The sequence below is a fragment of the Anolis carolinensis genome, unplaced genomic scaffold, assembly GCF_035594765.1.
Source record: "Anolis carolinensis isolate JA03-04 unplaced genomic scaffold, rAnoCar3.1.pri scaffold_7, whole genome shotgun sequence".
NCBI classification, from domain to species: domain Eukaryota; kingdom Metazoa; phylum Chordata; class Lepidosauria; order Squamata; family Dactyloidae; genus Anolis; species Anolis carolinensis.
This window is the reverse complement of record NW_026943818.1, coordinates 13651833-13672502: the sequence shown is the minus strand read 5'-3', so window position 1 is coordinate 13672502 and position 20670 is coordinate 13651833. Positions and strand designations below refer to the sequence as shown.

Here is a 20670-nt window from a genome sequence, read left to right as displayed (position 1 = left end):
TGTGAGTTTTCCGGGCTGTATGGCCCGGTGGTGCAGTGTGTTAAAGCGCTGAGCTGCTGAACTTACGCATTGAAAGGTTGCAGGTTCGAATCCGGGGAGCGGGGTGAGCACCCACTGTTAGCCCCAGCTCCTGCTAACCTAGCAGTTCGAAACCATGCAAATGTGAGTAGATTAATAGGTACTGCTCGGGCGGGGAGATCACGGCGCTCCATGCAGTCATGCCGGCCACATGACCTTGGAGGTATCTACAGACATGGGAATGTGAGTAGATCAATAGGTACTGCTCCAGCTGGAAGGTCACAGCGCTCCATGCAGTCGTGCTGGCCACATGATTCTTGGAGGTGTCTACAGACATGGGAATGTGAGTAGATCAATAGGTACTGCTCTGACAGGAAGGTAATGGCGCTTCATGCAGTCATGCTAGTGGCCACATGACCTTGGAGGTGTCTACAGACATGGGAATGTGAGTAGATCAATAGGTACTGCTCCGGCGGGAAGGTAATGGCACTCCATGCAGTCATGCCGGCCACATGACCTTGGAGGTGTCTACAGACATGGGAATGTGAGTAGATCAATAGGTACTGCTCGGGCAGGAAGGTCACGGCGCTCCATGCAGTCATGCCGGCCACATGACCTTGGAGGTGTCTACAGACATGGGAATGTGAGTAGATCAATAGGTACTGCTCCGGCGGGAAGGTAATGGCACTCCATGCAGTCATGCTAGTGGCCACATGACCTTGGAGGTGTCTAAGGACAACACCGGCTCTTTGGCTTAGAAATGGAGATGAGCACCAACCCCCAGAATCGGACTTAATATCAGGGGAAAACCTTTACCTTATGTTTATATTCCAGAAGCATTCTCTCCTGACGTTTCATCTACAATGGGCTTGTGTCGAATTCTGGTTGTGGTAGCAAATGAGAACTTTCGGGAGAGTCTTTCTATGAGTTTTATCTCTTCTATGGTAGCTTTAAATCTTTCTCCGCTCCCAAATATTTTTACGCACAAGAGACGTAGAACGTGAAAAGCGTTATTTACAAGCAAACATCCAGGTTCCTTTATTGCAGCCCTGCCCTTTATAGATTTTCACACATTACTATAACAAACTCATACAAACAGATTTTCGGAAGCATTACAAAAGTGCACACAATATTCAAACGGTGCTTTTTCTAGTTTTCCCAAAAAAAGCAAAAGAAATGGGATAGCCTCCGAAGACCACCGTTTGGGGCTGACCAGCTTATTGTAAAGTTTGTTGCCACACACACACACACACACACACACACACACACACACACACACACACACACATATATATATATATATATATATATATAATATGATTTATACTATTATATACTTATATATATATATATATATACACATACATACACATACTATGATTTATACTAAAGTTTGTTGATATATATATATATTAGTGTTTCCTCACTACTTTGCGGTTCGTTTTTCGCGTCCTCGCTGTTTCACGGATTTTTAATAAACACTAAAATAATAGTATAAATCATAAAATAATATCATAAATCCCTTTTTCTACTTTTTTCCTAAGGAGAAGCCTAAGGAGGGGACAAAGACACTATTTGCTTATTTTATTATTTTATTATTATTATTATTTGCCAGTGAGATTGTAAGCAACACAAATATAGCGTCCTTACTTCGCAGATTTTCAATTTTCAATTAGGTCCTAGAACCTAATCCCCGCGATAAGTGAGGGAACACTGTATATATTTTATATATTACATTATATTATATTTAATATAATATTATATTATTAAAATTTATAATTATAATATATTACAATATATACAGTGTTCCCTCACTTTGCTAATCTACTATTACAACCTCACTGTTTTTAAATTCTATGTTTTTAATAAGTGTGTTTTTATTCTTTTTGGTTAATGTGCAAATATTACAATTGGTGCATGTTATTGTTTATTGATGTATATTTTTATTGTTTTGTAGTTGATATTTCTGTGAGCCGCCCCGAGTCCCCTCTGGGGGAGATGGTGGCGGGATACAAATAAACTTATTATTATTATTATTATTATTATTATTATTATTATTATTGCGGGGGTTATGTTCCAGAACCACCCGCAATAAGTGAAAATCTGTGAAGTAGGGACACTATATTTAATATTTATACATTATTTTTGTAGTTATACACTATTTTAAGTCTTTATCAACCAATCGTGTGTTGATAAATTGCCTCCTTCTTCTCCCGTTGCCGCTTGGGCTCCTCCCATTGCTGCTCGGGTTTCTCCCGTTGCCACTTGGGCTCCTCCCATTGCTGCTCGGGTATCTCCTGTTGCCACTTGGGCTCCTCCCATTGCTGCTTGGGCTCCCGTTGCCACGTGGGCTCCTCCCATTGCTGCTCGGGTTTCTCCCGTTGCCACTTGGGCTCCTCCCATTGCTGCTTGGGCTCCCGTTGCCACGTGGGCTCCTCCCATTGCTGCTCGGGTTTCTCCCGTTGCCACTTGGGCTCCTCCCATTGCTGCTTGGGCTCCCGTTGCCAATTGTGTTGATAAATCGCCTCCTTCTCCTCCCACTGCCACTTGGGCACATTTTCTCTCCCTTCGGCTTCTCCTTCCTCCCTTCCTTAGGCTGTAAATTGTAATTTTTATGATTAAAAACCACAAAACAACAAATCTGTAATAAGTGAACCGCAAAGTAGTGAGGCAACACTGTATCTAAAAATGTAATGTACGTAATTAGGACCGAGTAAATTTTTGTGTTGGTTTTGTTTTGTGGTGGTCACACATTGGGAAGTGTTTAGTTTTGTGTCCAAATTTGGTGTGATTTGGTTTTGTTGTTAACTCAGTCCTACAAACGAACAGTACTATATATATATATATATATATATATATATATATATATATATGACGTAGTGTAGGTGTGCTTATAGCACTTCACATTTTCTCCGGACACCTTTAAAGCAGCTCTGTCCAAATTCAGAGCTTCGGAAGATTGCCTTAATCTAAAGTTTGCTCGAAGTTGTCGATTTTAAAAATGTCACAGTTCAAGTCTCGGGCCCTTCATTATCAGGTGAATTTGTTTACGAGCCACTTCTAATGCAAAGAATTAACATTACGAACCGTTGCAGTCGACATCTTGAGACGTCTTTAATACGGATGCATTTAGTGTCAGTGTTCTTGAGTTAGGAATAAAACAATAAAACGAACAGCTTTAAAGGCTCAGATAAGAATTGAAGCATCAAATAATATTAATACCATTGGGGATTCCTTAATGTTTACGTGATCCTGGTCGCCACAAACGTAGGTCAAAGGAAACCAAATGTGCTATTTTTGTTAGGCAAATGTTGTAAACACTTACAAAAAATAGGCCATCCCTCCTTGGATAGGTTAATATAAGGCACTTCCAGGGATGTACAATTTTTGTTATTAATATTTTGATAAAACAAGGTGCCGGCGTTCGAACGTTTCCAATGTGCAATGGCAAGAGAATATAATAGTCACACAAAATAAAAAGGATGGGGAGGGAATCTTTTTGGCACAATCTAATAAGGCTTTCGGACTCATTCAGAATTACATTCTCAATCCAAAAAAAAAAAAAAATTAAAACGTACATTGCTAGGTTTTAAGTCTTTCCGCTTGCCATCGTGTTCCGTTTTCGGAAAAGAAATCCTCTCTTTTGACGTCTTGTCCTTTCACTTGCCATCTATATGGGTTTATCTCCTCTTCTTACAAGGGAAAGGCGGTATTATTTTCTTCCACGGCAAAAACAAGGAAAAAGTGGCATGCTGAGAATAACAAGTGTCGGTTGGCATTACTTGCCCTCCAAGGAAATACTTCTTTGGGAGGGAGAAGGGCACTTCCGAATCACAAGAAAAAGGCACACGGATACTGTACAGGACTTGTGCTTTCGACCACGATGGAACCCGTTCTTGTCAATGTGGCGGGTGTTCGGACATCGGGATCCACAACGCTCCCGACCACGGACTCGTGTCCTCCTTAAAGCTTGGATCTGGGGTTCGACTGCAGCAGGAGGCGCATGTCCAAAAGGGCCTTTTCCAAATAGTGCGCCATGCGGGCGGCGTTGGTTTCGGCACAGCTGTTGAAGGCGGAGATGGCGAAGTTGATGTGGTCGTCCATGGGGTTGTAGCAGACGCCGTAACCGTCGGGGACGACCGGACCGAAGCACATCACGCAGTCAGTCTTGGCAGGAACCTAGAGAGAAAAACACATTTATATACAGAATTTTAAAAAAATCTATATATAAATGTAGTTCCTTCTAGTTGTCTCGTCTGGCAATGAATTTTGGCTTTCGTTTACCAGGGAGGCTGGCAAACGTGAACAGAAGGCGTACGGTGCGGTGAATCTTTGCCGCAGCAGGAAACTAAGCGGTTAAGCTTGAGATGGGGAAAAAAAGGGTTTTATATTTGAGATCCTATCATAATAAGGTAATATAAACAGCAAGAAGGACAGAAAGAAGAAGAAAAAGAAGTAGTAGTAGAAGAAATAGAAGTAGTAGAAGAAATAGAAGAAAAACAAAAAATCATAGAAGAACAAGAAACCTAAGAAGTATTAATAGAACAAGAAATAGTAGTGAAAGAACAAGGTGTAGAAGAACAAAAAACAGAAGTAGGAGACAAAGAAGTAGAAGAAATAGTAGTAGAAGAACTAGAAGCTGAAGTAGTAGACCAAGTAGTAGAAGAAGATATAGAAGAATAAGTAGAAGATTTAGAAGAACAAGAAAAAGTACAAGAAACAGAAGTATTAGAAGAACAAGAAATAAAGTAATAGAACAAGAAATAGTACTGAAAGAACAAGAACAACAAGTAGAACAAGGTGTAGAAGAACAGGAAATAGAAGTAGGAGACAAGAAGAAATAGAAGTACAAAAACAGAAAATGAGTGGGTGGATAAGCTCGCATGACTTTAGGAGACTAAGAAGTAGAAGTACTAGAAGAACAAGAAGCTGAAGTAATAGACCAAGTAGAATAAATAGAAGAACAAGAAGAAACAATGGAACAAGAAATAGAAGTAGTAGTAGAACAAGAAGTAGAAGAACAAGCTATAGAAGAACAAGAAACAGAAGTAGTAGATCAAGAACAAGTAGAAGAAACCCCTGGATTCATTTTGTGAATTACAAAAACAGAAAATGAGTGGGTGGATAAGCTCGCATGACTTTAGGAGACTAAGAAGTAGAAGTACTAGAAGAACAAGAAGCTGAAGTAATAGACCAAGAAGTAGAAGAAGATGTAGAAGAAGAACAAGAAGTAGAAGATGTAGAAGAAAAAACAGAAGATGTAGAAGAAATAGAAGTAGTAGTAGAAGTAGAAGGACAAGAAATAGTAGTAGATCAAGAACAAGAAATGAATAACTACAACGAGAACCACGTTTTTGTAGAAGAACAAGAAGTAGAAGATGTAGAAGAATAAACAGAAGATGTAGAAGAAATAGTAGTAGTAGAACAAGAAGTAGAAGGACAAGAAATAGTAGATCAAGAACAAGAAATGAATAATTACAACAAGGACCACGTTTTTGTAGCACAATAAGTAGAAGATGTAGAAGAATAAACAGAAGATGTAGAAGAAATAGAAGCAGTAGTAGAACAAGAAGTAGAAGGACAAGAAATAGTAGTAGTAGATCAAGAACAAGAAATGAATAGCTACAACGAGGACCACGTTTTTGTTTCTGTAGGGCTTCCTTGACCCGGTTTTGTGTCATATAATATGACTCCTGAGCTTAGCGTGGGAACGGCGAACCCTATGAATAGGGTGGGCCTGTGCTGGACGTTACCAAGGATTGTGGAAACGCTAGAGGAGCGTTACCTGGCTGGTGGAGAGGTTGAAGTGCATGGCCACGGCGAAGGAGGTGTCCATGAAGAGCTCGGGCATGCTCACCAGGTCCTCTATGGCCTGGAGCTTCAGGCCCAGGAGATGGCGGTCGATAGCATCTCCTCGGATGGCCTGCGGAGAGGAAGGAAAGGCCGTGAAACCCACACCATCCAAGAGAAGTGTCTCCTTGTTACGTTGTGGGTCTGGTTTCTCACCATGTCGGTGTAAGCGCGGTGGGCTTGGGTGGCTCGCCTCAAGAGCTCCACCTTCTCCTGCTCCTGGAAGGGAGGAAAAAGAAGAGCCGGGCTCATCGAAACGCAACTCAGATTCTTAAGTGGTGGATATGTCATGCCTGCGTCCCACCTGCTTTCCAGAATCATCCATGGCCTGGACAAACTTGAGGGAGTCGACGGAGGCCGAGCGGATGGTGTCCGTCCGTCCGAGGCGGAACATGCGGAGCGAGGCACTTTCGTACGTGGCACAGGCCTCATTGTACATCCTGGAAGGAAAGAAGGAAGTAAAGGAAAGGGAGATGTTCCTCCAGAGGACATTGTTGATTGAATCTCCAAACGTGGAGGACATTATGAACCCCGTCTTCTGATGGTTGAGAAACTCAACCTTCTCCTTCTCCTTTCACCTGTAATAAGCCAACTGCAGGGCCATCTGGATAAAAGCGTCCGGACTGATCTTCTGGGACTTGGGGAAGTTCTTCCCGAACTGGTGGAAGACGATGGCGGAGATGTCCAAGTCCTGGACCATGCTAAGGAAAGGCAGAAGAAAGGGAGGGAAGAACATTATGAGGACCCCGTTTTGCTCAAGATCAGGGGTCCTCAGACTTTTTAAGTCCCTCAGACTGTTGGGGGGCCGGACTAGGATGAAATAGTCCAAAATTAGGATTGTTCTTGTTGTGTGCCTTCAAGACATTTCAGACTTAGGTCAACCCTAAGTCTAAAGTTTAGGACAGAGGCCAGGTCAATGGCCTTGGAGGACCTTAGCTTGGGGACCCCTGATCTAGACGATCTCATAAGACCATAGATAAGTAAAGAGACCTCCAAAGACCATCTAGACAATCTCATATGACCATAGGTAAGCAAAAAGACCTCCAAAGACCATCTAGATGGTCTCATAAGACCATAGGCAAGCAAAGAGACCTCCAAAGACCATCTAGACGATCTCATAAGACCATAGATAAGCAAAGAGACCTCCAAAGACCATCTAGGTGGTCTCATAAGGCCATCAGAAGACCATAGATAAGGAAAGAGACCTCGAAGACCATCAAGATGATCTCATAAAACCATAGCTAAAGGGACCTACAAAGACCATATAGACAATCTCATAAGACCATTGGTAAGGAAAGGGGCCCTCAAAGGCCATCTAGACGGCCTCATAGGACCATAGGTAAGGAAATTGACCTCCAAAAGCCATCTAGATGGTCTCATAAGGCCGTAGCTAAGCAAAGAAGCCATCAAAGACCATCTAGATGATCTCATAAAACCATAGGTAAGGAAATTGACCTCCAAAATCCATCTAGATGGTCTCACAGGACCATAGGTAAGCAAAGAGACCTCCAAAGACCAAGTAGACTTAGGTCAACCCTAAGTCTAAAGTTTAGGACGGGGACCTTGGAGGGCCGCATCCACATCCGGCCCACGGGCTTTAGTTTGGGGACCCCTGTTCAAGATAATGCAGAGAATCATCCACTCGTGCTCACCCCCTCCTTAACTCACATGTTGAGGTTCTGCTTGGCCTTCTCGATGTCGTTCTTGATTTCCGGGGTGATGTTGAACCGCAGCTTCTTGGGCATGGGCAGAGGGACCATGGGGGACCTCACCATCTCCGGCTTCTTCCTGCGGAGGGATGGCAACCATACAGTTGTGTTTCATACCTGGTTCCGTAATATGGGACGAAAGTATGCATGTGGGGGGTTCTTACGTGTACTCCACGATGTGGTCCAGCATGGCGACGATGGGGGGCCCCTCCGAGGGCGCATGTTCGTAGACCAAGCCACAGGATCCATCCTCCGCCACGATAAACTGAGGAGCGGAAAACGGGAGAACAATGTTCAGGATGCAGTCGAAAAATTCGTCTTTCTTGAGTTGTTTGTCTCTCGGTATGTTCTACCACTCAATGTGAAGGCTATGTGTTCTCCCGTTGAGCATGAAGGCCAAGTGGTCTCCCACCAATGTTCTACTTTTTAGCACAAAAGCTCCATGTTCTACCATGTAGCACATCATTGGTGTTCTCCCACCAAACATGAAGACCACATGTTCTTCTACTGAGTATGAAGACTGTGTCTTCTACTACTGATCATGTTCAACCACTGAGCTTAAAGACCATGTCTTCCCACCACACATGACCACATATTTCAGCATTGAATATGAAGACTGCATATTCTGCTATTGAGCATGAAGACCATGTATTTCTCACCAAGCATGAAGACTACATGTTCTATCATTGAATATGCAGACTACATGTTCTACGATTGAGCATGAAGACCACACGTTCTATCATTGGACATGAAGACTGGATGTTCTATCATTGAATATACAAACTACATGTTCTACCTTTGAGCATGAAGACTGCATGTTCTGCTATTGAGCATGAAGACCATGTATTTCTCACCAAGCATGAAGACTACATGTTCTATCATTGAATATGCAGACTACATGTTCTACGATTGAGCATGAAGACCACGCGTTCTATCATTGGACATGAAGACTGGATGTTCTATCATTGAATACACAAACTACATGTTCTACCTTTGAGCATGAAAACTACATGTTCTGTCATTTAGCATGAAGACCGTGTACTCTTCCATCAAACATGAAGACCACATGTTCTACCATTGAGCATGAAGACCACATGTTCTACCACTGAGTGTGACCATGTTTTCTCCCACAGAGCACAAGACTACATGTTTCAGTATTGAATAGGAAGACAACACGTTCTACCATCAAACATGAAGACTACATGTCCTGCCATTGAGCATGAAGACCACATGTTCTACTACTGAACATGACCATGTTTTCTCCCACCAAGCATGAGACTACATGTCTCAATTTTGAATCTGAAGACTACATGTCCTGCCATTGAGGGTGAATGCTACATGTCTCCCCTTTGAATATGAAGACAATATGTTCCACCATTGAGCATGAAGACCACATGTTCTACCGTTGAGTGTGAAGACCACATATTCTCCCACCAAGCATGAAGACTACATGTTCTATCACTCAATTTAAAGAATGCATCTTCTACCATCAAACATAAAGACTACATGTCCTGCCATTGAGGATGGATATGATATGTTTAGCCGTTGAATACGAAGACATGTTCCACCATTGAGCATGAAGACCACATGTTCTACCGTTGAGCGTGAAGACCACATATTCTCCCACCAAGCATGTTCTATCACTCAATTTAAAGAATGCATCTTCTACCATCAAACATGAAGACTCCATGTCCTGCCATTGAGGATGGATATGATATGTTTAGCCGTTGAATATGAAGACGTGTTCCACCACGGAGCATGAAGACCACCGTTGACCCACCTGGAGGGTCTTGTCGAACCACCGGTTCCCGCTGTTCCACCGGCTGCCCCCTCCGTGGAGCATCTGGGCGGCCACCCGGCTGCGGTAGATGTCGTCCGAGACGCGGGGCATGGGGGCGTCCAGGCAGATGGTGAAGATGCTCTTCTCGATGGAGCGCACCGACTCCTTGTTCGTCTTGTCTGCGGAAAGGACGAAACACGGAAGCCTTCGTCAGAAAACGTGGACACCTGCCTCTCAGTCCGGGCCTCCGAGGCCAGTGATGGGACACATTCAACGCCATTGCTCTTGTTATTCTTCTTCCTTCCACCCTAACATTACAGTCTATATATATCTATATATATAAAAGAGTGATGGCATCACGGCGACCAACAAAACAACAAAACTACAGGCCCCCCAACCTCGAAATTTGACAGCACAACCCCTCATCCATGCCTCCAGGTTGATACAACAAAAAGAAAAGAAAAATAAAGTCCTAATTAGAGGGAGAGGAATAATTCTTTTTATCCAATTGCTGCCGGTTAAAAGGCTAAGCTCCACCCACTTGGTCTCCTAGCAACCCAATAAAAAATAATAAAAAACAATAAAAACACTAAAAAACAATTAAAAACACTAAAAAATTAATACAATAAAATACTATAATAACAGAAAATAACTAAAAATAATACAAGAAAATAATAAAATATAATAAATAAAAATATAACTTACAATAAAATTAATTAAAAAAATACAAATAACGTCAAATAAAAATTACACAACAATTTTTAACCAATACCACCACCACTTTGCCACAGCAACGCGTGGCCGGGCACAGCTAGTATATATATATATATATATAAGGGTAATGAAATTTCGGCCTAGGACAAAACAACAAAACTACACATCCCAGAAACATTAAACTTGGCAGCACAACCCATCATCCATGCCTCTACGTTCATACAACAAAAAGAAAAGAAAAATTAAGTCCTATTTTTGTTTTTATCCAATTGCTGCCAGTTAGAAGGCTAAGCTCCGCCCACTTGGTCTCCTACCAACCCACTCAGCCCAGGCAGAGTTAGGCCTCACTTAGGCCTCTTCCACACTGCCTATAAAATACAGATTATCAGGTTTTAACTGGATTATATGGCAGTGTAGACTCAAGGCCCTTCCACACAGCTATATAACCCATTTATAATCTTATATTATCTGCTTTGAACTGGATTATCTTGACTCCACACTGCCATAAAATCCACTTCAGTGTGCATTTTATACAGCTGTGTAGAAGAGGGCTCATATAATCCAGTTCTAAGCAGATAATATAAGATTATCAATATACTGTAATAATAATATAGTATCTATTATAGGAATTGAGTCCTTATAGGGCCGCCTTGACTATATCGGAATAAGATAATAATACGTAATGATAAATAATAATAATAATAATATAGTATCTATTATAGGAATTGAGTCCTTATAGGGCCACCTTGACTATGTGCATGTGTGCTGTATTGTTATGTGCATGTAATTAATAATAATAATAATCTAATAATATCTCTAATTTCCTAAGCTCTAGGGAAGAGCCTGATATTCAGAGACGAATCCCAGACACTTGGACCTAATGTGCATGTGTCCTGTGTTGTTATGTGCATGTAAATAATAATAATAATAATAATAATAATAATAATAATAATATATCTTTAATATCCTAGACTCTTGGGAAGAGCTGAAATTCAGAGACAAATCCCAGATACTTGAAACTAATGTGCTGTGTTGTTATGTGCATGTAATAAATAATAATAATAATATATTATTATTATAATATTATTATTATTATTATATGTGCATGTAATTAATAATAATAATAAATAATATAATATAATAATAATAATAATAATAACAACAACAACAACACTTGGGAAGTGTCCGACTTGTGATTTTGTGACCTAATGTGCATGTGTACAGTGTTGTTATGTACATGTAATATATAATAATAATAATAATAATAGAGTGTAGGAGCCACCACCAAGGAGGCCCATGTAATATATAATAATAATAATAATCCCATGTAATATATAATAATAATAATAATAATAATAATAATAATAATAATAGAGTGTAGGAGCCACCACCAAGGAGGCCCATGTAATATATAATAATAATAATAATAATAATAATAATAATAATAATAATAGAGGGTAGGAGCCACCACCAAGGAGGCCCATGTAATATATAATAATAATAATAATAGAGGGTAGGAGCCACCACCAAGGAGGCCCTGCTTTGGAGACTATTAATGGCAGAAACGGGACATGGATAGTGAGGAAAGGATAGGAAGGGAACCTTTGATGAGGTTGTTGTAGGCCTTGGCCCAGCTGTTGCGATGGTTTGTGGTCAGGATCCCGATGGGCTCCTTATTGGTTTGCAGGGAGGTGTTCCAGATCTTTTCCAACTGGAGGAAGATCTGGTCAGTGGTGAGCGGGCTCCCGTCGCTGCTGTAGACGTCCAGCTCGAAAAACTAGAACGAAAGGGAAAGGGAAAGATGCTGAGAAGGGTCCGCAAAGGAGAGCGAGGAGTGGTCGCCTCGAGTCCCGGAGCCGCACCTGGAAGTTGTGGACCACCGTGATGTGCGTGGAGGGCTTCTTCCCTCGGGCGTAGTTCACCACCGAGTCCCGTTTGGGGCCCGGGATGCGGCACGAGGAGAGGATCTGGTAATACTGGTTCATGCAGAGCGGCTTCCCGCCCAGGTATTCCACAGGTAGCGTCTCGCTGGAAGAAAAAGAGACACCGGAAACACCATGGAGATTATAGTAGACTAGCTGTGCCCGGCCACGCGTTGCTGTGGCAAAGTGGTGGTGGTGGTATTGGTTAACAATTGTTGAGTAGTTTTTATTTGACGTTATTTGCAATTTTTTATTAATTAAGTCGAACACTTCTCAAGTGTCTAGGACTCTGTGATGTATTTGCAGATCCCAGTAGGGTGGCCTTTTGCAGTTGACAAATATAATAAATAATAATATTATTATTTTGAAGATGTATGTATGCATAGTAACCTATACACATCAGTTATGCCGGCCACATGACCTTGGAGGTGTCTATGGACAACTCCGGCTCTTCATCTTAGAAATGGAGGTGAGCACCAACCCTCAGAGTGTAAATATATTACATATATACGAAATACAAGCTGCTTTGAGGATAATAGGAGGAGGAGGATTCAGGTTCTTCTTAACTCACTTGTCAATCATGGTCTTGAAGTCCAAGGCGCCCTCAATCAGCTTGGCTGCAAACCTGCAAAATAAATAATAATAATAATAATAATAATGATAATAATAACAATAATTTGAATAATGCTCTGGTCCTGGTTTGAACGTGCGATTTCCTGTCCTAAGTGTGTGGTCCTTTGAAAGTCGCTGTTCCATTCGAGAAACTTTGTTTTTGTGGCAAAAACTGTGTTGAATTGGTTGAGATTCACTGGCAGATCGTCTGCATCTACACTGGTGATTTAATGCAGTCTGGTACCACTTGAGCTTCCAGGGCTGATACTATAATCATAATCATAATCATATCTATCTATATAAAATGTACTGTTCGTTTGTAGGACCGAGTAAACAACAAAACCACTGGGCCAAATCGCACCAAATTTGGCCACAATACTCATCACTTTCCAAGGAATGACCTTGCAGCTTCAAAGCCTGGCTGCTTCCTACCTAGGGGACTCCATTGTCACCCAACTTGAATACCATTGAATAGCCTTGCAGCTTCAAAGACTGGCTGCTTCATACCTAGGGGACTCCATTGTTGACCAACTTGATTACCATTGAATAGCCTTGCAGCTTCAAAGCCTGGCTGCTCCATACCTAGGGGACTCCATTGTCACCCAACTTGAATACCATTGAATAGCCTTGCAGATTCAAAGCCTGGCTGCTTCCTACCTAGAGGATTCTATTGTTACCCATCCTGAATACCATTGAATAGCCTCGCAGCTTCAAAGCCTGGCTGCTTCCTACCTAGAGGATTCTATTGTTACCCATCTTGAATACCATTGAATAGCCTCGCAGCTTCAAAGCCTGGCTGCTACATACCTAGGGGACTCCATTGTTACCCAACTTGAATACCATTGAATAGCCTTGCAGCTCCAAAGCCTGGCTGCTTCATACCTAGGGGACTCCGTTGTTGGCCGACTTGATTACCATTGAATAGCCTTGCAGCTTCAAAGCCTGGCTGCTTCCTACCTAGGGGACTCCATTGTTACCCAACTTGAATACCATTGAATAGCCTTGCAGCTTCAAAGCCTGGCTGCTTCCTACCTAGGGGAATCCTTTCTAGGCCACCTTGAATGCTACAAAGAAAACCCAACTTAGGACTATGCCACAGAAACACGTGGCTGGGCACAGCTAGTAAAATAATAATATAATAATATAAAAATAATATAAATAATAATAATATACAATTAATAATAATAATAACAATAGTCTTTATTTGTATTCCGCCGTATCTCTCCAAGGGGACTCCTACAGTATGCAATGCTGGGATCACACTGCATGGATTCAAAGGTAACTTTTCAGACATCCCAGGCCTGCTTTTGTTGACGTTGTGGCCCTGGCCTATAAATAGGGACGGAGCTTTTCTTCCCTTCACGTGGTCTTTCCTTGGATTGGGCGCTATTCTTAACCACAAAACTGGGCAAAAGGTAGCCACGTCCCGGGGTGTCACCTTTCCACACCCAAAATATTAGAAATCAGGTGTAATTAATAACCTCGCCACCGACTGATTCTTCACCACGTTCCATCCCCAAACCCCTTGCAATTACACTTTGCAACACGATTTTTGTTCCTGGGTTCCAAATGTCCTTTCCTAATGGGTTCCATCATAAAAAACATGCGGAAAAGTTTGCAAAAAAAAAATCTTTGCAAAAGGGAGAATTCACCCAGTAAGGACTGGGATGTGTAGTTCACCTGCAATCTAAGAACACTCTGAACTCCACCAGCAATGGATCTGGGACTAACCTCAATATCCAAAAACAAACAAGGCCCTTTCCAAATAATCCTGTTGGTTTCTTTGTCCCTTACCTGAGCTGACCCTGCCGGTCCTGAAAGTCCTGTTTGGGCAAAACCACGCCGGGACTGGAATGCACCACCACCGGCAGGCGGTACTCCAGGTAGGCCGTCTTCAGCCACCAGTCGGAGAGCTGCCAGGAGAAAAAGCGCTCACTCATCCATAATATACATCTGCATGTGTTGACGCAGGCCTTGTTTGCTGCAGCATCACCCTCTTGGCTCACCCTCAGCTTCACTCCTAGATCCCTTTCCCACTCGTCAAGTCAGGGCTGACTCATTGATAATATATATCTGTATTGATGCGGCCTAGAATCGCTTTGGCTTTGTTTGCTGCAGCATCACCCTCACCTTCACTCCTCGATACCTTTCCCATTGGACAAGCCAGGAGTGTCTCATCGAATATATATATATATATATATATGTATGTATGTATGTATGTATTGATGACCTCCTAGAATTGCCTTGGCCTTTTTTGCTGCAGCATGTCAATTCTGGCTCACGTTTAGCTTGACTCCTAGATCCCTTTCCCATTGGCCAAGCCAGGGCTCACTGGTCTATAATGTCTATTTGTATTGATTCAGCCTAGAATCGCTTTGGCTTTGTTTGCTGCAGCATCACCCTCACCTTCACTCCTCGATACCTTTCCCATTGGTCAAGCCAGGAGAGTCTCATCGAGATAGATAGATAGATAGATAGATAGATAGATAGATATGATGACTTCCTACAATTGCCTTGGTCTTTTTTGCTGCAGCATGATACTCCTGGCTCACACTTAGCTTGACTCCTAGCTCCCTTTCCTATTGGTCAAGCCAGGACTCACTTGTCTATAATATATATTTGTATTGATGTGGCCTAGAATGGCCTTGGTCTTTTTTGCTGCAGCATCACCCTCTTGGCTCACCCTCAGCTTCACTCCTTGATACCTTTCCCATTTGTCAAGTCAGCTCACTCATCGATTATGCCTTACTAGAATTGCCTTGGTCTTTTTTGCTGCAGCATGACACTCTTGACTCACTCTCAGCTTGACTCCTAGATCCTTCCCATTGGCCAAGCCAGGGCTCACTTCTCTATAACACATATTGTATTTATCCCTTCCTAGAATGGCCTTGGCCTTTTTTGCTGCAGCATCGCCCTCTTGGCTCACCCTCAGCTTCACTCCTCGATACCTTTCCCATTTGTCAAGTCAGGGGTCACTCATCGATTATGCCTTCCTAGAATTGCCTTGGTCTTTTTTGCTGCAGCATGACACCCTCGACTCACTCTCAGCTTGATTTCTAGATCCCTTTCCTATTGGCCAAGCCAGGGCTCACTTCTCTATAACACATACAGTAGAGTCTCACTTATCCAACATAAATGGGCCGGCAGAACGTTGGATAAGCGAATATGTTGGATAATAAGGAGAGATTAAGGAAAAGTCTATTAAGCATTAAATTAAGTTATGATTTTACAAATTAAGCACCAAAACATCATGTTATATTTGACAGAAAAGTAGTTCAACACGCAGTAATGCTATGTGGTAATTACTGTATTTATGAATTTAGCACCAAAATATCATGATGAGCGAGACTCTACTGTATTTGTATTTATCCCTCCCTAGAATGGCCTTGGCCTTTTTTGCTGCAGCATGACATTCTTGGCTCACATTTAGCTTGACTCCTAGATCCATTTCCCATTGGCCAAGCCAGGGCTCACTGGTCTATAATGTATATTGGTATTGATGCAGCCTAGAATGGCCTTGGCCTTTTTCGCTGCAGCATGACACTCTTGTCTCTCAGCTTGACTCCTAGCTCCCTTTCCTATTGGCCAAGCCAGGGCTCACTTCTCTATAATGTATGTTTGTATTGATGCAGCCTAGAATGGCCTTGGCCTTTTTCGCTGCAGCATGACACTCTTGTCTCTCAGCTTGACTCCTAGCTCCCTTTCCTATTGGCCAAGCCAGGGCTCCCTTCTCTATAATGTATGTTTGTATTGATGCAGCCTAGAATGGCCTTGGCCTTTTTTGCCGCAGCATGATGCTCCAGGCTCAGGTTTCCTGGCCGTACCCAGTTCTCGTGCTTCCTGGCCCTCCTCTCCAGGCCCTTCTGCAGGCGCTCCCCGACGCCGCCCGGCTTGAGGAAGTCCCGCACCAGGTCCCGCGTGTGGCCGAGCTCCTCGGGGCTGACGATGGGCTGGAGGGCCAGCACGTAGCGCTCCAGGGTCTGCGGCAGGGGAGGCACCGGCAGAGGCGGAAGGCCTTCCTGGTGGGAGACGTAGCGCCCGGGGAGGCGCCCCGAGGACACCGGCTGCAGCAGACGAGGGGCCCGCGCCTGCAAAGAAGCAGCATCATTCATTACATGCACACGGCAACACAACACACGTGCACATCAGGCCCAAGTGGCTGGGATTCGTCTCTGAATATCGGGCTCTTCCCAAGGGCCGTGGGATATTATTATTATTATTATTATTATTATTATTATTATTATTATTATTATTATTTTATAATATTGTGCCCTCGCCTGCAAAGAAGCATCAGGATTCATTACGTGCGCATTGCAACACAACACACGTGCGCATCAGGCCCAAGTGGCTGGGATTCGTCTCTGAATATCGGGCTCTTCCCAAGGGCCTTGGGATATTATTATTATTATTATTATTATTATTATTATTATTATTATTTTATAATATTGTGCCCTCGCCTGCAAAGAAGCATCAGGATTCATTACGTGCGCATTGCAACACAACACACGTGCACATCAGGCCCAAGTGGCTGGGATTCGTCTCTGAATATCGAGCTCTTCCCAAGGGCCTTGGGATATTATTATTATTATTATTATTATTATTATTATTATTATTATAATATTGTATTATTACTACTATAATTATATTGTATTATTATTACATACACATAAGATAGAACACATGCACATGAAGTCCAAGTGCCTGGAATTCATCTCTGAATATCGGGCTCTTCCCAAGGGCCTAGGATATTATTATTATTATTATTATTATTATTTACTTGTACATAACAACACAACACACATGCACATGAGGTCCAAGTGTCTGGGATTCGTCTCTGAATATCGGGCTCTTCCCAAGGGCCTTGGGATATTATTATTATTATTATTATTTACTTGTACATAATAACACAACACACATGCTCATGAGGCCCAAGTGTCTGGGATTCATTTCTGAATATCAGGCTCTTCCCAAGGGCCTAGGATATTTATTATTATTATTATTATTATTATTATTATTATTATTATTATTATTGTATTATTATTACATGTACATAACAACACCGTACACATGTGCATTAGGTCCAGATGTCTGGGATTTATTTCTGAATATCAGGCTCTTCCCAAGGGCCTAGTATATTATTATTATTATATTGTATTATTATTACATGTACATAACAACACCGTACACATGTGCATTAGGTCCAGATGTCTGGGATTCATTTCTGAAAATCTGGCTCTTCCCAAGGGCATAGGTGGTTATTGTTGTTATTATTATTATTATTATTATTATTATTATTATTATTATTATTATATTGTATTATTATTACATGTACATAACAACACCACACACATGCACATTAGGTTCAGATGTCTGGGATTCGTCTCAAGGGCCTAGGATATTATTATTATTATCTTGGGATATCCAAGGGCCTAGGATATTATTATTACTATTACTATTATTATAATTATACTAGCTTTCAATTGTATTCCAGCTCACCAAACAAGGATTCCCATAAGAAGCAAACGGCCAGGCTTTGAGGCTGCAAGGCTATTCACTGCTATTCTACCTGGTCAACAAATGATTCCCATAAGCCACAGCAACGCTTATGTAACAGTAATTATATATAATGCAAGTGTGTGTGTGTGTATAGTATAGTTCCTTGTATCAGTGGAAGAACTCACCATGGAAATGGGGAAACGTGAAGAATGTCAAATATAATATAACTCTGTCGAGTTGTATTGGCAAGCCTAGAAAATTCCTAATTGATTGATAGGCATTGGCTGTTCAAACAGAACTATGTCTCTCTCTCTTACAGGCCATCAAGTACGAAGTGCCAGGTTTGTATGTACAAAGGTTAGTAATCGAAACCCGACCGCTTTCTATGCAGCCAAGCCCGGAAATTATGCAACCCAGGTCATAATCCAAAACCTTTGGAGCTATCAAACATTTATACTCTCATACATACATACATATATATATAACATACATATAACATACATAATTATGCAACCCAGGTCATAATCCAAAACCTTTGGAGCTATCAAACATTTATACTCTCATACATACATACATATATATATAACATACATATAACATACATAATTATGCAACCCAGGTCATAATCCAAAACCTTTGGAGCTATCAAACATTTATACTCTCATACATACATACATATATATATAACATACATATAACATACATAATTATGCAACCCAGGTCATAATCCAAAACCTTTGGAGCTATCAAACATTTATACTCTCATACATACATACATATATATATAACATACATATAACATACATAATTATGCAACCCAGGTCATAATCCAAAACCTTTGGAGCTATCAAACATTTATACTCTCATACATACATACATATATATATATAACATACATATAATATACATAATTATGCAACCCAGGTCATAATCCAAAACCTTTGGAGCTATCAAACATTTATACTCTCATACATACATACATATATATATAACATACATATAACATACATAATTATGCAACCCAGGTCATAATCCAAAACCTTTGGAGCTATCAAACATTTATACTCTCATACATACATACATATATATATAACATACATATAACATACATAATTATGCAACCCAGGTCATAATCCAAAACCTTTGGAGCTATCAAACATTTATACTCTCATACATACATACATATATATATATAACATACATATAATATACATAATTATGCAACCTAGGTTCATAATCCAAAACCTTTGGAGCTATCAAACATTTATACTCTCATACATACATACATATATATATATATAACATACATATAACATACATAATTATGCAATCTAGGTTCATAATCCAAAACCTTTGGAGCTATCAAACATTTATACTCTCATACATACATATATATATATAACATACATATACATAAACATATACATAATATTACTGGAACTATAAAGTGTATATAATACACACACACACATATATATAATATTTGACAGTTCCAAAGGTTTGGGATTATGAACCTGGGTTGCATAATTTAATTTAATCCATGTTAATTTTATCAATATTTGTATGTATGTATTTTTATCCTTTACAATTTTATCTTGTAAATCGCCTAGAGCATCGTGGATGAAGGGCGATTAATAAGTAATTAAATGATGATGATGATGATAATTTCCTGGATTGGCTATATACCTATCTATCTTATTTGGAAATTAAGCAAAATTAATTAAACAATAATAATAATATAAAATAATAATAAAATAATAATGCAGTCTCATCTATGGGGATTGACTATATCAGGAGAAAGGTGGGACAAAACTACCGGTAAGTACATAATAATAATAATAATAATAATAATAATAATAATAATAATAATAATAATAATATAATGCAGTCTCATCTATGGGGATTGAATCCTTAATAGGGCCACCTTGACTATATCGGGAGAAAGGTGGGACAAAACTAAGTAAATAATAATAATAATAATAATATAATGCAGTCTCATCTATGGGGATTGAATCCTTAATAGGGCCACCTTGACTATATCGGGAGAAAGGTGGGACAAAACTAAGTAAATAATAATAATAATAATAATAATAATAATAATAATAATAATAATAATAATAATAATATAATGCAGTCTCATCTATGGGGATTGAATCCTTAATAGGGCCACCTTGACTATATCGAGTGAAAGGTGGGACAAAACTAAGTACATATTATTATTATTACTCCCAGCCGTCAAAGAGGTCTTAATGCGCATTAACTCCGCAGTGTAGACGCAGCCTTCAAAGTTGCTGCAAAGGTCAAGGTGGGAGGGGGGCTGCTTTAAGCAGGGCGCAGCCAGAGGTGCAGCGTGGAATCGCTTCCCAAAGGGGAGCGGGGCTCTGCTACTCACCATGCTCCGGGCCACCGAGGCGAAGAACATCGCTCTGCCGGCCAACGCAGGCCCTGAGGCGGTCAAAGTCCAGGAGAGGAGGCCCGGCCCAAAAGGGACGGGGGGGCGTTTCCCGGGCGGAGCCTTAACAGGGGCGCACACGCAGCTGTTGCGGGACGGCCGCCATCTTTCTTCAGG

At 41.0% G+C, this 20670-nt stretch overlaps 1 protein-coding gene across 1 annotated transcript; it reads right to left on the bottom strand.

The window, feature by feature from the left end:
• Positions 1–3107: 3107 nt before the first annotated feature.
• On the bottom strand, positions 3108–20651 carry crat (carnitine O-acetyltransferase). The gene is made up of 14 exons (XM_003229681.3): positions 20494–20651; positions 16430–16693; positions 14400–14518; positions 12565–12618; positions 11934–12099; positions 11674–11848; positions 9358–9536; positions 7742–7842; positions 7537–7656; positions 6447–6569; positions 6173–6308; positions 6025–6087; positions 5804–5941; positions 3108–4197 (listed from the first exon to the last, which is right to left on the bottom strand). Exons 1-14 carry the CDS (start codon positions 20521–20523, stop codon positions 3982–3984), a joined length of 1884 nt encoding a protein of 627 aa, XP_003229729.3. The 5' UTR covers positions 20524–20651; the 3' UTR covers positions 3108–3981.
• Positions 20652–20670: the final 19 nt, after the last annotated feature.

What these genes read in the sequence shown, in the direction of transcription:
- crat (XM_003229681.3), bottom strand. Translation starts at nt 20,523, where the DNA reads ATGTTCTTCGCCTCGGTGGCCCGGAGCATG. An exon ending in GGTTCGACAAGACCCTCCAG is followed by an intron (nt 7,843 to 9,357) that starts GTGGGTCAACGG and finishes TCCGCTCCTCAG; the next exon opens with TTTATCGTGGCGGAGGATGG. An exon ending in ACCGCGCTTACACCGACATG is followed by an intron (nt 5,942 to 6,024) that starts GTGAGAAACCAG and finishes TCCTCTCCGCAG; the next exon opens with GCCATCCGAGGAGATGCTAT.